Below are 16,012 nucleotides of genomic sequence, written 5' to 3'. Positions count from 1 at the left end.
TGTGAAAAAAAGGAGTCATTTCAAGTGGAAAGCAAAAACTTCCATCAAACCAAAACAAAGATATTCTGGCCTCAGATCATGCACTGATTTGACTCCTAGGCACCAGAATCTATTTTAGGTGCTTGTAACAAGTTTAGCATAAAAAGAACATGTTGCACTACTGATTCATAGGAGAAGGCAAAGTTCTAAGGCACCACCAGCATCTTGAAAATGTCTAGACTAGAGCTTTTTGCAGAATGGTTATAAGATTAACATAAATGATTTTAAACCAAAGAATGGTTATTATTCATAGGGAGGGCAAGTATCATAAACCTAATTTAATTCACCCTGACCACAGTAGCCTAGTCCGATTGAAGAAAATTTTGAATTTGTACCTTTTTTGTTTAGGGCAACTGTTAGTCACCCTGAGAACATAAACGTATGACGAAGGTGAACGGCATAAATTGGTTTTCACCTGCAGATGTTGACTACAGATGTTGTTGGACTACAACTCCCATCGGCTCAAGTCAGGACTATAACAGGAGCTGTATCCCAACAACATCTGAAGGGCACCGGGTTGGAGAAGCCTGGTATCAATTATGTAAGTAAAAACTGACGCTCTTCAGGGTCGCCAGTGCAGAGAAGGGGTTAAATTATATTGTCCGTTCAGCAGGTACTTTAAGGATGCTTTTAGGGTCTGAACAAGCAATAAAAAGGTAAGCCAAGGTGATGGAAACAGTTGCAAGCCCTCGTCCATCTATCAAGTATTTTAGTTCTTATCCTAGTCAAGAGAAGCAGAAAAGCACTGATAGAAACTCCTGCTATGGTCGCTTCAGCTTCCTCCCCCCACCCCAAGTTCAGTCATCAACTGTTTTTGCTCCTTACCCTTTTTGATAAAGCACGACTGGCAGGCCTGTCTTAGCTCATGTGTGTTTTCCAGAGGATTTCTTGCAACTAGAGAGGGCGTTGTTGACACAGGTATACTAGGGGGTCCACTGCCAAACACGCTAGAATAGTCATTTCGACCTGGGCTGGATATCCCAATGTAGTTCTCGGACCCAAACAAACTTGTAGGCCCATTCATCTGCCAGAAGGAAAAAACTGTTTTGTTTTGTTTTTTAAAAAAGCATTCCATCATCCTCATTGTCACTACACTTTTATCCCAACGACCCTCCAAGAAGCTCAGGGCAGTGTACATGGCTCTCCCCCCTGAGAGAGAAAGCAGCTGTCTCAAGGTCACCCAGTGAGTTTTGAGTCTAAGTGGGAATTTGAACCCAGGTCCCCGTGGTTTCAAGCTCATTTGCTAAAAGGAGAATGAACAAACCAGCGACTCAAATGGATGAATATTGGAACTGCAAAGCATTTAGAAAGTTTGTAAAGGTACTTACAAGTCGAAGTGGAGAATTACTGTTTAACGCTGACGTGACATCTCTAGGAACAGAATTGGGTATATCTGTTGGAATCAAGAAAGTCACAGTTTGGGCACACATTTCACAGCTAGGGGAAGTGCAAAGGGCAATGCCAATCGGTCAGATGAAGCAGACATGCTTCATCCTTGCACAGAACCCTGCCAACTCAACCAAGTGTCTTGGCAAGGAGACCCCCAAATTAATGTGCTACAAGGGGGCAAATTATGCCTTGGAGAATTAGGCCACTCTGCAGGGTGCATTCACCACTCCAAGCCAATACAGAGAGGGTGAACCCCACCTCTCAGCCGATACAGGGATAGTATCTCGTGCTGCAGCAAACAGGAATGAGAGGGGTATGAAAGACTTGCCACTGCTCAGGAACGACAGTCCCCTCCATGATTAGGTACAGAGGAAGGCAGGACAATGGGAGAGATATTCATTAAGCTCTCCTGCAGTTGCAAGTAAGATGCCCATTCATTGTTCTGGGTAAGTAAACTGAGGAGTGTGTGTGTGTGTGTGTGTGTCTGTGTGTCCCTGTCGTTAAATCCAACAACAACATTGAGAGTGGGAAAAGAAACAGAAAACAGAAATTACAGTGAGCATTCCTTCTCCTTGGAGATGTAAGGGTATCCTGTGAAGTGAGTTACTCTACCTATTACAGGGTGTCCTTCCAAGTCCACAGAGGCTATCAGAAGTTTAAGATCACTGAAGTCAGCTTCTACCTCCATGCAAAAGTATGAGGCCCCTTACATGGAAGCTGCCATCTTTTAACTTTAGTTTCTTTAATGGGAAAGATTATAACTCAGTGGTGAAGCATCTGCCTAGCATGCGGAAGGTCCTGGGGTTCAATCGCTGGCATCTCCAGGTAGGGCTGGGAGAGACCTCAACCTGAGCTGCTGCCAGTCAGGGTAGAGAATACAGAGCTAGATGAGCCAATGGTCTAACTCCGTAAAAGGCAGATTCCTCCGTTCCCAATCCAAAATGGCAACAACAGTGAACTACTTTACAATTCTGTTAGGAAGAAGGGGTTGCAAAGCATTCTGCTACATTAAAAATTATGAACACTGGGTCCAATGAGCCCCACAGCACTATGTTCTACTATTTCTTAGTAAGACAAAGGCTGCTTGGATTATACTGGCTTCACCTAACAGGGTTTGGTTAATTAAGCCTAGCCTTACCTCTTTTGGAATCACTGATTGAGAAAGTAGTTAAAGAGGAACAAAAGCTGTCCAGGCCAGAAACCAAAGGCTGGGAATACATTTCTGAAAAAGAGGCGGCAGGAACAAATCCAGGCCCAACTGACAATGTCCCGAGCAAAGGGGTAGAGAAAGGTATGCTGGGAGCCATGGTGGCTGTTGGGATGGCTCCTCGGACAACCGTGCTGGGCTAGGAAGAGAGAAGAAAGTTATTTGCTACTAAATGCAGGTTAATAATAATAATAATAATAATTTATTATTTATACCCCGCCCATCTGGCTGGGTTTCCCCAGCCACTCAGGGCGGCTTCCAAAAGAATGTTAAAATACAGTAATCTATTAAACATTAAAAGCTTCCTAAACAGGGCTGCTTTCAGATGTCTCCTAAAAGTCTGGTAGTTGGTTTTCTCTTTGACATCTGGTGGGAGGGTGTTCCACAGGGCGGGTGCCACTACCGAGAAGGCCCTCTGCCTGGTTCCCTGTAACTTCGCTTCTCGCAGCGAGGGAACCGCCAGAAGGCCCTCAGCGCTGGACCTCAGTGTCCGGGCAGAACGATGGGGGTGGAAGACGCTCCTTCAGGTATACTGGACCGAGGCCATTTAGGGCTTTAAAGGTCAGCACCAACACTTTGAATCGTGCTCGGAAACGTACTGATCTTTCACTTTTAGTGATCTGGTTGTTGTTTAAAGCTTTCTCTACTGAAGTAGTCCTAGAGCTGGTCTATACATGGAATTATTTTCATCATGGGAATTGGCATCTGCTGTCTGCCATGGCTGGGAGTGAGGAAGTTGACAACAAGAGTGGCACCAACTTGAGTTCCTGTTCATGATATTACTGGGCAGAGCATTTGCTTCGCATGCAGAGAGCCCAAGGCTCAATCTCTAGCATACTCTGATTTGAAAAAAGACAGGTAGCAGGATTTGTAGAAGACCCTCCTCTGCCAGAGGCCTAGGAGAACTGCTGCCAATCAGTAGAAAGCTTTAGGCTGAAAACATCGAAACCTCGATTCCGTATAAACCAGATTCTTACACCCATATTCCAGGGGAGGGGGTACAATTCTTCCCTTCCCCACAGTGACAAAGGACCTGCCCCGAAATCATCTGTTTAGAAGATTCCAAATAGCATTTTCTATAAAAGAACTGTGACCCCAGAGAGCTGCTGCCAGTTAGAGCAGACAATTCTGGGCTAGATCATCCAGCAGTACGATGACATTTAAGGCCGTTTCAAGGAGGGAATGCCCTGTGGCAAAATTGAAATGTAGACCAGCTCCAACAAACCAATGTTAAGAGGCATGCAAGTCCAGACCTTGAACTCTTGCAAGACCAATATTGCTACCCAAGGTCATAAACTTGCAAATATTTATGAATTCATGCTTCAATAAACGGCAACAGCAGCAATAGGACTAGGTGGAGTCAGCAGCACTTCTTTAAAAGATGCTTTAAAACACTGTATCTTTGTACAAAGCAGCCTCAAAATACAGCGAGATTAATACTTAAGCTTAAGTAATTTTTAATACCAAACCTCTTGCTCTACTGACACACTTAGAGGCACACCAGACTGAAGGTATCACAATTTAAGGCTGCTGTCCTGGAAACAGCAACACGTGCATATAGCACCGTGTTCCTTCCGTTGTTTTTATAAGAATAAATGGAAGCCGACTCACCATGACACTTTCCCCAGAATCAGAAACGGAATCAAGCAACTCATCTAGCTCATCTCCAATTATATCATCTCCATCCATGCAGTCTAAACAGACTTCAGGTACAATGAAAGATCCTCCATTTGCCAGCGAGGTGGCAGCGAGTGAACTCTTCTCAGCTGGAAGGGGGATCAGAGACGCCATTGGCAATGGAGACAGATCGCTTGAAACTTCAGGTGTAAAACTGGAAGGGGAGGAGGAGGAAGAAAGAATCTTTTCCTTCCAATTGGAAAAATCTGAAACAGATTTCGATCGGGGAAGAGAGGCATCTTAGAACAGGGATTCTCACGGATGGAGGCAAACCTCCCAAAGGAGGCACAGAAAGAAAGAAAAAAAGCTTTGGAAGTTGTCTACCAATGGAAGCTGGTCCATGAAAGCAAACGGGTCACTGTCCCACCAACCTCAACCTGCCCTCTCCATGGGTGGTACTGACTGTCAGCTTCCTCCTCCTTAGTCCAAGTGTTGCCCTGGTAGTACTAAGGGGGAAGGGCAAAGCTAAAATTAACTGGCTCTGCCTGTCATTAACTCTGGCTCCACCTAATGTTTTCCTCCCTGCCTTCTGCCATAGCCAATGGGCACAAGACACCATTGCTACCGCCTCCTTCCTGAACCCTCATGACATGGCATGGCATGGCCTGACCTGTGGACTAAAGGCCAGCCTGACCCCAGGCTGCTTCTCTCTCTGCCCCCAGCAACAGTCAAAGTGACCCAGGAGTCTGTACACCCCACTTGTCATGCCAATTTTCAACCATTCACGGAAAACGGACCACTGGCAATCATCAAACACGCACAAAGCTTAAATTGCAAAACCTGAACCCCTCTGCCTCAGCTAGGGACTAATTTTCAAGGTCCTAAAAGAGGAAAAGAGGGTGACTTTTTATGAATGGGAAAGAAGTGCAACATGTAAATGTCTTCCCCCAGAACAGAGGCAAGGCCCACATTGTTTAGGTGGCCAGGCTCCCAGGGCAAGCTTGGCTAGCGCTTAAGAGAACACAGACATTTGAGCAACACATGTTGAACTGCAAGGGGGAACATCTCAAGGAACACATCCACAGGGAGCCTATGCATTTGGCAGATGCATTCAGAGACAGATAACGTCTCGTATGTTTCAGCCAATCGTCAGGGGATTGGCAGCAATCTGCTTGCCTATTTGGAAGACAACGTATCAGCAATATACAAGACGGGAGGATGCACCGCAAGGCTAACTGCCATGGAGATTCCCCAAACAAAGAAAAAGCAGGCAGAACCACAGCTCCCGAGAGCTGTCTGAAACGAAATCTGACCACGTTGAATGCAGAACTTTTATATAACATTCCCCTTTAAATCCAGGAAGCCTCACCTGATTCAATATCTTCTATAGAAGTATTTGAACTCTGCAAGCAAGCAAAATATCTGTCATCAGGAAGTTTGCACAGCAAATGCCCCAGGCAGGCATTTTTCTTATAAAAGCGCAAGCACACAGGTTACTAGGAACCCAAAGGCCACTTACTCTGCATGCTTACACCAAATCAAAGCTTACACCCAAATCATTTTTGCACTGTTCAACAACGTTGGTTCTAACCCAAATACTTGTAAGATTAAGGGGAATCATATATCTCTTTTTAAGAGTCGCATTTTCAATGTACGGACAAGAAAATGAATTCCAGCAAAAGAACTAACTTCACACATGGAAGGCACAATACCTTACCTTACTTGATACTTCTCCAGAAACAGGGTTTGGGGAAGGCTGCAATTAAGCATACCATCATAAATAACCAACACAGAAGAGAAAGCTTACAAAACCAGTATGTAAAAAAATGCTTCTACTTACTTTTGCTCTAACGTAGGCTTTTCTTATTTTTAATCCAAGTTTCTGAGCAAGTTCTTGGGTTAATTTTATTACACTTTCATCCTGTTGTTGTTTTTTTAAAAAAAAGATAAATCCAATCTAATTAACGTCTGCATAGAAAGGTTCTCAAGTTTTTCATGCAGCAGTGTAACCCATAAATACCCCCACCCTTACTCACTAGCACGTGATCAAGACTTTGCCTGCAACCTCTGTCTCAGGACTCTATGGGGGGGGGGAAGTGCCACATGACATCATACACTCGCCAAAGGCTAAGTGTGAGGCGCTTGATGGCCGGCCGTACTTACTGGATTACTGCTACGCTAAAAGTCTATGAACAAACTCCCAAGCTTCCCTAGTAGGGCAACACCCAGGAAAAATATTCCACTGCGCATTGTTCCCACAACACAGGCAATGACCACTGAACGCCATTTCATTTGCCAACACAGTATGTGATCTGCTTACTTGCGGCACTGCGAGAGAGCACTTGGCAACTGCATCATAAGCCTCCTTGTATCTTCCCAATTCTTTTAAGGCTTTAGATTTCCGGTAGAGAGCTCTGAAATTGTTTTCGTTCAGTTTTAAAACTATCCCACAATCTTCCAAAACTTTATCATGCAAGCCCTGCAACAAACAAACAGGCTTAAGATTCACTACCAGAATTGAGGACTGAAGAAATGCAATTGCGTCTGGGGCAGCGTTGCCCGGGGGGGGGGGGGACACACTTAATATACCACATACTATTTTCTAGACCAGGGCTGGGGAACCTCTGGCTCTCTGGGTGATGCTGAACTACAACTCCCATCAGCCAATGACCAAAAGTGATGGGAGTTGTAGTTTGAGAACATCTGGAGGACCAATGGTTCCCCACACCTGTTTTAGGTGGTGCATAGGGTGGCAACATGTGGAAGACCAGGGAGGGAAATGAACCATAGAAATGCTGGATCTCTGAGTTCTTCTGATCACAAAAACATGAGTGGTATTTCATGTTGTGAAACCCCAGCTAAGCTTTCCACCACCATCACTTAGCAGTTAAGTATGAAGCAAGAATCTGACAGCTTTCAGTATCAAATCTATATTCCTGGGCTGGATCATAAACTAAAATCCAGCTCCCTGAGAGGTATCACATGGTCCCCGAGAGGCTAAACTAGATGCAAAAATTTTTTAAAAGCCTCTGCGACAATATAGCTGGCCAGTATACTCTTCAAGGGGTTCCTTAAGCTGCTGACCAACCAACCCTCAATAGCTTTTCAGAAAGGAAATTCAGCACTTGATCAGGCTTGGAAACATCTGCCCAGTTTCTTAATACAGCAATTATTAACATAAAAAAATTCTTTTCCACCCTTCTGGTGTCCACACACCACTCACCTTCTTTGAATAACATGCTATGCGATTAACATGCAGCTTCTCTAATATTTCGTCAGAAATGTGAATCCCTTCAGAATTGGCATAATCTGCTATGTTTAAGGCTTCTGAGTAGTGGTTCAGCGATCCTTCCCACTTGCCTTCACGGTACTCATCGTTTCCTTCGTTAAACAGATTTTTAACAAGCTCTCGTATAAATATCTGAAACACATTTTTAAAAAGAAAATGAATTTATTAGATTTCTTACCTGCCCTGCACTGTGAGGTCCCAAGGGCAGGTTACAACAGTACAATAATACAATTATTATTATTTTTTTAAAAACCCAAAACAATTCCAAATAAAAACAAGACAAAATTGTACAGATGAAACAAGGGTGGTTGGTCCCCAAAAACACCTTAACTCTCAAAGGTGAAGGTAAAGAGGTGTGTCTTGATCAGGAGCTGTAGAACAAAGACGCACCACCTCTGCAAAAAGAGCATTTCACAATTTTGCGTTACATGCCACTAGGCACATTCATATCTTAAAAAATGCAATAATCACCTTCTAAAGGGGGACTAGCTGTCTTTTTTTTTCAAGCAGCACCAGCTGTTTACCAGCCCCTTCTGATGCAATTATGACTGAAGTCCCTTAGCAGGAACTGCTGACAAAGCAGTCGAGCAAAAAAAAAAAAAAGGAGATTAAAAAGGTAAAAACAACCGCATAGGCTCAGGCTCAGGGCCTCTGCCATGGTTTAGGAGAAGTGACAATTCCCTGCAGTCCACATTCCCTGCAGTGGTGGGCAGAGCAATACACCAAACCCCTGCAATACACCAAAACTTTGACATTTGTTGCCTATTTTCTACATCTCAGCAAGAGGTACATTACTATCCTCACTGTTGTATTCTGAATTATATCTCTCACAGTGAGCTGCCTCGCATCAAACTGGGACAGTGATGTTTTTCACCAAGCATGACCAAACAATAACGGAAGAATTTAAATCATGTTTTACAAGTCCAAAGAAAGTAATGGCTCCCACCCACTGCAGAGTCCCCTATGTCTCTGGTAGAGAAGTTCAGCAACGAGCACCATTACCTCATATTGTTCTTGAGTCCCTGGGTAAGGTAAAGTAGACCTGGGGGGGGGGGTGAATAAAACACAAACAGAGAGTCAGATCTTACTCAGGTCTTGTTCAAAGAGAGGTTTACACATCCAAAAAACTTGCCAGTCAGATACATAAATGTTTCCATTCTTAAAGGTAATGTGTTTCTCATCAACTGACTTTCTAGTCTCTGCAACTTAAATCCTCTTCTGGGCTCAGTTTCCTGCAATCTGCAAAGTCGAGAGTTTATCCCTCAATTGATCAGTTAAGCTTTATTGGGTCAAAAGACTGTGGAGCTTTTAAAATGCAACCAGTGATCATAGCTACACTCTGGAATGCACTGCAATAGTCACATAAGTTCTTGCCGAAGAGCAGCAGCAGGCTATTTTTTAAAAGTACCTTTAAGTGCAGTATTTGCTTTGGATGACAGAGTCTGGAAAGCTCTGCATAGCACAAAAAATGCTGCAGAAATAATTCAACCCAGAGTTAAGGCTACTGGCTAAGAATGTGACCTACGAGTCAGGAAATACCCATTGCAAATCTCATCTCAGCCATGCACTCTTAAGCAAAACACTATCCTCTTGGCCTCAGGGCTCACACCCAATAATAGTGTCCTGCCTATGGACACTATTATGGAAAGGGCTATTAAGATTGAAAATAAGATATTTGCATACACAAGTATTTTATGTTAAATCAGACGTGGAGAAGCTGTGGCCTTCCAGAATATTATTATTATTAAATTTCTATACTGCCCTTCATCTGAAGATCACAGAGTGGTTTACAATGTAAAAACACAAAAAATACCACAGTAACAAACAAAAACAATATCCATCCATCCACCCCCCCCCCCACACACACAGTCCATACATTGTATAATTAGCCAAAGGCCTGGGAGAACATGGGTGTCTTTGCCTGGTGCCTAAAGATATGTAACGAAGTGGCCAGGTGAGCCCCCTTGGGGAGAGCGTTCCACAAACGGGGAACCACAGCAGAAAAGGCCAGTTCTCATGTTGCCACCCTCTGGACCTCTTACGAAGGAGGCACATGAAGAATGGCCTCAGATGATGATTGCAAGGCCCAGGTAGGTTCAGATACTGCTGAACTACAGCTCTAATCAGTCCTCACAAGCATGGCCAATGCCTAGGGATGATGGGAAATGTAGTTTAGCAACATCCGAAGGGTCACACCTGTGTTAGATCATCAAGCTATTTTAGAACGTGTTAAAGAGAAGAAAGAGAACAAAAGCAGCACGCCTCAGAGGGCTGATCTGTTCCCAAATCTCAAGATCTCAGCTGGGGATTTTCATCCCTGTCATACATCTACTGAAGCATCAGGACCTGACCTCAGTGGCTGCTTGAGAACAGCATATGGATTCAATAACCCTGACCATAGGGATAATGTTGAAAAAGACTGAAAGGGAGCTTTCCTTAAAGCAAAGATGCTCTTTAGTACAGTCATATCTCATGTTGCGTACGCTCTGTGTTGCGTACGTTCAGAATACGCACTCCCACCCCCTGGAAGTGTTTTCCGGAGCGCGCGGGAGCGTGCACGACTGCCAGATGCGCAGAAGCACTCAAACCGCGTGACTTCCGGTCTTTCGGGTTTTTTTAACGTGCGTTTGAGTTACGCATGCCCGCGTTATGCACGGCGACCCAGAACGGATCGCGTGCGTAATCTGGGGTTCCACTGTAACAGGCTCCACGTCTTTAGCTGCTGCTCTGGTTGAAGGGGGAGCATGTCTCTCTGACAGAGGCCAACAATTTAATACAAGCTGGGAGGGCCCCCTTGAGCCTGATCCCTGTGGAGAAGGCTTTTCCGCATCCCTCTGCATTTGCAGAGGAAAACTACCTTTGTGCTTGAGAATTTTAATTTCTTTACACCCAAACCCTCTCCCCCCCCCAAAAAAAAATGAAAAGGAGATGAAAACATGATACTGCCTACAGTGATACTGCTGAGCCTGGACAAACCAAGACAGACAGCACAATCCTCTGCATCCTTACTCAGAAGTTCAGTCGCGCTGGGTCTGACAAGTTTATTCCCAAGTAAGTGAGCACATGATTGCAACCTAAGGAGCATTCTTCTCAAAGGCACATGGGACACAGCCAGTTTCAAGCATTCCACTGCTCATGTGTTTATTATGAAAGGGCAAAGCTCGCTAATTGTTTGATATGACAAACCCCCTTTTTTTCTAAAGCATCATGTTAATTTAAACCAATGCTATCAACCAAACATAACCCATCCACCACACAGGTTTCCAGTCACCAAGGTCTTACTGTATAAACTGCAGCCCTTTCTTAATCTCCTGCAGTCTGATGCTTCTATCCACGGAAACATTGGACATGTTATCATGAACACCCAATTCTTCAGCGTGCAGCTTCTGCAACAGAAATGACAGCGGGTCGTTGGCTTGTATATCAAGCTGTTGGGAGTAATTTATGAAAGGGAAGAACAATTCTAATCTCTGAAAAATACAGGCTATAGGTTAGTTTACTAAACCAAAGCTTGGTGTTACAGGAATTAGCTTAGCCTCTCTCCTGAGCTCGCATGCTTCCCCCCACACCCTCCCTCTTCACGCACAGCTGCAAGAAGGAATTTGGAAGCTTTCACTGCAATTTCTGAGTGACCACAGTTTGCCATGTTGCTCAAATTCTGAAGAACTGTGGTTAGTTTAACTGCAATTAGTAAAAAGAAGGCAACTTCAAACCATTGTTAATAAAATCCATTAACCATAGTTAGGGGTTAGAAGATATGTTCAACTGCAGTTAATCTCCCTGCAGAAAGACGGAGGGCCTAGGCTTGTTTTGACACTAAACCATAGTTTACCTTTACATCTGAATGCAGCCTACGTTTTCACAAAATATAAGTACCAGTGGTACCTCCGGTTACATACGCTTCAGGTTACATACGCCGCTAACCCAGAAATAACGCTTCAGGTTAAGAACTTTGCTTCAGGATAAGAACAGAAATCGTGCTCTGGCAGCGCGGCGGCAGCGGGAGGCCCCATTAGCTAAAGTGGTGCTTCAGGTTAAGAACAGTTTCAGGTTAAGAATGGACCTCCAGAACGAATTAAGTTCTTCACCCGAGGTACCACTGTAGATAACTTTTAAAAGGAATTCGGCTTAACACATGACACCACCCAAAAGCACATAGATACAGATACACCAAACTAGTTAAAAAAAGACTCCAGAACTGTCCATTGGACAAAAATCAATTAAATCTCATGTAATTAATTTTCCCCCAATGCACGAAAGGAGCAACATAGCAGACAGTTCCAGAATGATCAACAAGAGATTGGTATGGTTTCCTTGCACATCACAATACAACCAAGTTAATGACAACTTTGGTCTCTTTGTTCCTCCTTACAAGCACACAAGAGAAACAACACACAATCCATGGCTTATCATTATATCAAACCAGTGATCATGATTTGTTTCATTTTAAACAAACTACATTAGTAAGCAGACTCAGAATGCACCCCAACTGCCTCCACCCAAGCATGCTCTTCAGTAGTACCTGGAGGGGTGGGGAAGGAAAAAGACCTCTCAGTGAGGAGCTACAGGTACAAACAGTAAACTGTCCCCAGCAGACTCAGACTCTCCCCATTAGCAAGGAAAGAACAAACCATTAAATTTGGTGTACTGTACATGAAAACTGGGCCAATGAAATATTTCTGAAATGCAGCTGTAAATAGTAGCACAATGGAATGAATCATTATAAAGCAGTGTTTCTAAATCGGTCGGTGTATGAAGATCTTGGGGAGGGGGATGTATGTGTTTCTAAAAATATGTGCAATATAAGTAAAAAAAAATAAAGTCACAAAATTTAAACCCATATCATAAAATAAAACAAATAGGTGAGCCAGGTTTAAAATGGTGTGGAATTTTTTGTGATAGCTAAAGGGGGGAAAGGGGTAGAAACACTGATTTTGGAGAGAAAGAATTATCTGCAATTATTGATTATCTGTTTTGGATAGAAATTCTGACTTTCAAGCTTAGGGTAAGAACTGACAGCAGTCTCAGTTCCAAATTAACTTCCAAAGCAGTCTCTACCAAATGGAGCCATCATTGTCAACTGATTGAATTAGCAATGATTAGTAGATACTCATAAATCCTACACCTGCTCTTCTGCAAACATCACAAGAATTCTGAGCTTTTTCTTAGAATTGCACTGGAATTCCTCATGCTGAGAGACTTCATGGAAGAAGGCAGGCAACAGTAAACACCAGACCCTCAACCACTAGATGGGCTGCTACAATCCCCTGTATAGAATTATTGTGCTTGCAATTATAAAATCATTGACAATTCCTAGGCAAACAATCACAACGAAAAGCAGCACCAAGAAAAGTAAGAGTATCAGAAACCAGCACATTGAGAAGAGTCACTTTTTATTCCATTATTGCATAACCCTGTTAACTATCAAGAGAGAGGAACTATGCCTGACAACGGGAATATTTTGATGCAAGCAACCTGTTACCAAATTAGCACAAGAGAGGAGCAGGGGCAAAGAAGTTAGAATGGTGCACCAGAAGGTACCAATTTTGCGTTTTATCCCTCAGTAAATTGGTGTCAAAACTGAATTAGGCAACCTTCTAAAATGTCACTCTTCGTGGCAATCTTAAACTAACCTCTCACATTTCCAAGGTCCCGATAAAGGTAGCTGTAGTCGTGGATGGGGCAGGAAACATATGTTCCTCCAAACACAGGACTACAATGCCTTTTGCTGGCTGGGGCTGATGGGAGGTGGAGTCCAACAGGTTTCTCATCCCTGCTGTAGTGTATGAAATCAGTTAGGCAAACCACTTCATGCATCTGTGGAAGCAAGTTCTGGCCCACAGAAACTTATTACAATAAATGTGTTAGTTGCTAAAATGCCACTAGACTCTAGGGTTTTATGGCTAGAAACCAAATAACTGTTTAATATAATAAGCTGCTTGAGTTACACAGAAGTCGCTCTTACATACTGTATCCATTTTAAAATTGACTGGAAAGTTCTAGAAAGCAAACCTGCCTCGGGGTACAGTAGGAAGATGCAAGATACAGCACTCATTTTGAGATAGGAAAATAATCTAATAATCCCATGAAAGGTCTGCCCCTGCATTTATTCAGTTTTAATGGAGAACAGCAGCATCCAAAAAATGAGCTGAAAGAGAAGCCTGACAGATGGGCAAAGTAGAGTATTTTTTACAGCTTCAGTTTATTGTGCGACAATTGCTAAAGCAGTTTCTATTTCAGTTTTGCTTCCTATACAATTCAGTATGCTTTTGTTGTCAACATATGGACAATCCAGAGCACATGAAGTATGCTGGCCTCATTTTACTTAATTTACTGGTGTTTATAAGTTGCCTTGCTGCCAAAAGGTGCCCACACAGCAGTATACAACATAACATAAATACACTAATTTCACTTCTACCTCACATTTAAGGCCGTACAACAATGGAATAAGGAAACATGTCAGGCAAAATTATATGGAAGAGGCCAGCAATAAAACAGATAAAAAGCTTGGTAGAACAAAATAGTATTTGCTTAAAGCCTATGAGAAAGGAAGCAAAATGGGGATGGAAGTCCATGTGAATGAAACATAATCAACCTTAGAGGAAGGCCAAACAGTACATGAAGTGTCACTATAAAAAAAATACAATTACAAAATATTTAAGTTTATATACATGCTAAAAATAAACAGAACCTGAGCAGCAAAAGTAAGCTTGCAGCAGCAAAGTAACAACCAGTCAAGGGGGGATTAAATTACTCCAAACAATAGAAGTGGATTTTAACTGATTGTCAAAATGACAACAAATGGAGGTGGAGTGGAGAGACAGATGCGTCTCACAGGAGAGCTCAAGCTTGGGCGCCACAACCCAAAGTGTCCTCATGAACACAGATCTCTCTTCAATTTAATCTTACAGGAAGGAATTGGTTCCAGTAACAAGGTAATGAAAATGGGATTAGAAAGGACAGAAGAATAACTGAAGCAAGTAGCAAAGGCACAGTACAAATGAGAAGAATTGGGCCATCAGCTAACACCTTTCTTTCTAATGGGGAACGCAGATATGACCATGCCGCAAAGGACTCAGACATCTCAGATCTCTCCACAATTTAAGCCACAGCTACCTTTCTAGGCCATGAAATCATGAAAACTAAGCTGGTGGGAGAAACAGAGGGGTGGGATGGAAGCCACAACAAGAGGGAGTAGACATACAGAAACTTCAAAAGTCTCTGTGCCTGTTATTAAATTAACAGTTTTGAGCTACTGATGAAAACTCAAGCATTCAACCAAATACTATTATGTTTCTCTCTTTTACGCCAGTCGCCCAGGTAGAAGTTCCAGCAACCTAAAAGTTCATCCTCCTTGAAGATCCAGAGCCTCCATGGGCTGTTATTCACACGACTTCTATCTGGGAGTAGTAACATACAAGCGCCTGTACCCTAGTATTTATCTTTCTGCCAAACAGCCCTGCAAACTCTTCTACTAGTGTTCTTCCACACAGCCCTTTTAATAAATTTCCTTTCGGCATCGCCAGCCACCAGAATTACTTTGCGGACAAGGCGCGGGCATTCATCTCATCCAACCGGACGCCCTCCTGGCACCTTCAAGGCAGGAGGATCGGCGTCAAACATAAGCTCCCGCTACACCTACTAAGGACGCGCGCCCGGAAACAAATCTGCCATCGCCTCCGAAGGTGCCAACGAGACTTCGGGGAGGTTCTTGGGCCTCGCCCGAATTTGAGCTTCCGCGCGGGAATGCCGAGCACCATCCCGGCTCCCTCCCCCAAAGGATCCGCTTGACCCGTCAAACCAAGGAGCACCACGTCGCGCGCGCCTCCGGAAGGGCAAGATCCAGGCTCAGGAAAGCTTGTGCCGCTATTTATTATTATTATTATTATTATTATTATTATTATTATTATTATTATTATTATTATATTTCTAGACCGCCCTTAACGTGTGTGCCCCCCCAAATTTGGACATTGTTTAAGGCCTGTCTCCTCCGCCCTCCTGCTTTGCTTGGGGCCACAGGCACCCCTTTCCCTTCCCAAAGAGCGACAAGGGGGCAGCTCATGAGCCTCGTCCACCTCTCCGCCCCCAGCCCCGGCCCGAAACAAGAGGCGGAGCCGCGCCACCATCCCGCTCCCTCGCAGGCCTTGCCGGGCGGTGAAGGCCTTCCCTTGCTTCGGGGCGCGGGCCTCACCTGCTCCCTCAGGACAGGAGGCCGTGTAGCTGCTCCTGCTGCTGCTGAGGAGGCGAAGACAAGCGCGGCAGAGGCACGACGAGCCAGGCCCCTTTCTCTGCCTCTCCTCTCTCTCTCTCTCTCTATCCGCGCTTCCTTCCTCTGGCGTGCCTTTCCGGCCTAAGGCCCCCGTCTCCTCTCGCCCGCAGCGCCCTCTACCGCTCGGAGGCCGCCTGGCGGCGCCACAATGAGGGAACCTCCTCCAAGCGCGGCTTCGGCTGATTGGACGAGGCGGGGAGCG

At 44.1% G+C, this 16,012-nt stretch overlaps 1 protein-coding gene across 3 annotated transcripts in view; it reads right to left on the bottom strand.

Annotated features, from left to right (window-relative positions):
• Window positions 1–15,871, bottom strand: part of ZC3H7A (zinc finger CCCH-type containing 7A) — a 30,072-nt gene extending 14,201 nt beyond the window's left edge. Inside the window, exons 1-12 of one of the 3 annotated variants that reach the window (XM_033168062.1) lie at window positions 15,733–15,871; window positions 10,824–10,927; window positions 8,544–8,583; window positions 7,476–7,673; window positions 6,573–6,731; window positions 6,093–6,173; window positions 5,970–6,008; window positions 5,622–5,655; window positions 4,247–4,518; window positions 2,567–2,774; window positions 1,368–1,432; window positions 865–1,063 (exon numbers count right to left, since the gene is read on the bottom strand). In XM_033168062.1, the coding sequence (XP_033023953.1) occupies window positions 865–1,063; window positions 1,368–1,432; window positions 2,567–2,774; window positions 4,247–4,518; window positions 5,622–5,655; window positions 5,970–6,008; window positions 6,093–6,173; window positions 6,573–6,731; window positions 7,476–7,673; window positions 8,544–8,583; window positions 10,824–10,891 (1,363 nt within the window). In that variant the 5' untranslated portion in view covers window positions 10,892–10,927; window positions 15,733–15,871. The remainder of the gene's footprint in view (window positions 1–864; window positions 1,064–1,367; window positions 1,433–2,566; window positions 2,775–4,246; window positions 4,519–5,621; window positions 5,656–5,969; window positions 6,009–6,092; window positions 6,174–6,572; window positions 6,732–7,475; window positions 7,674–8,543; window positions 8,584–10,823; window positions 10,928–15,732) is intronic. The other 2 variants (XM_033168063.1, XM_033168064.1) reach the window with 2 other exon arrangements.
• Window positions 15,872–16,012: the final 141 nt, after the last annotated feature.

This window comes from Lacerta agilis, chromosome 13 (assembly GCF_009819535.1).
Source record: "Lacerta agilis isolate rLacAgi1 chromosome 13, rLacAgi1.pri, whole genome shotgun sequence".
Taxonomy (NCBI): domain Eukaryota; kingdom Metazoa; phylum Chordata; class Lepidosauria; order Squamata; family Lacertidae; genus Lacerta; species Lacerta agilis.
This window is presented reverse-complemented; position numbering and strand designations above follow the sequence as displayed.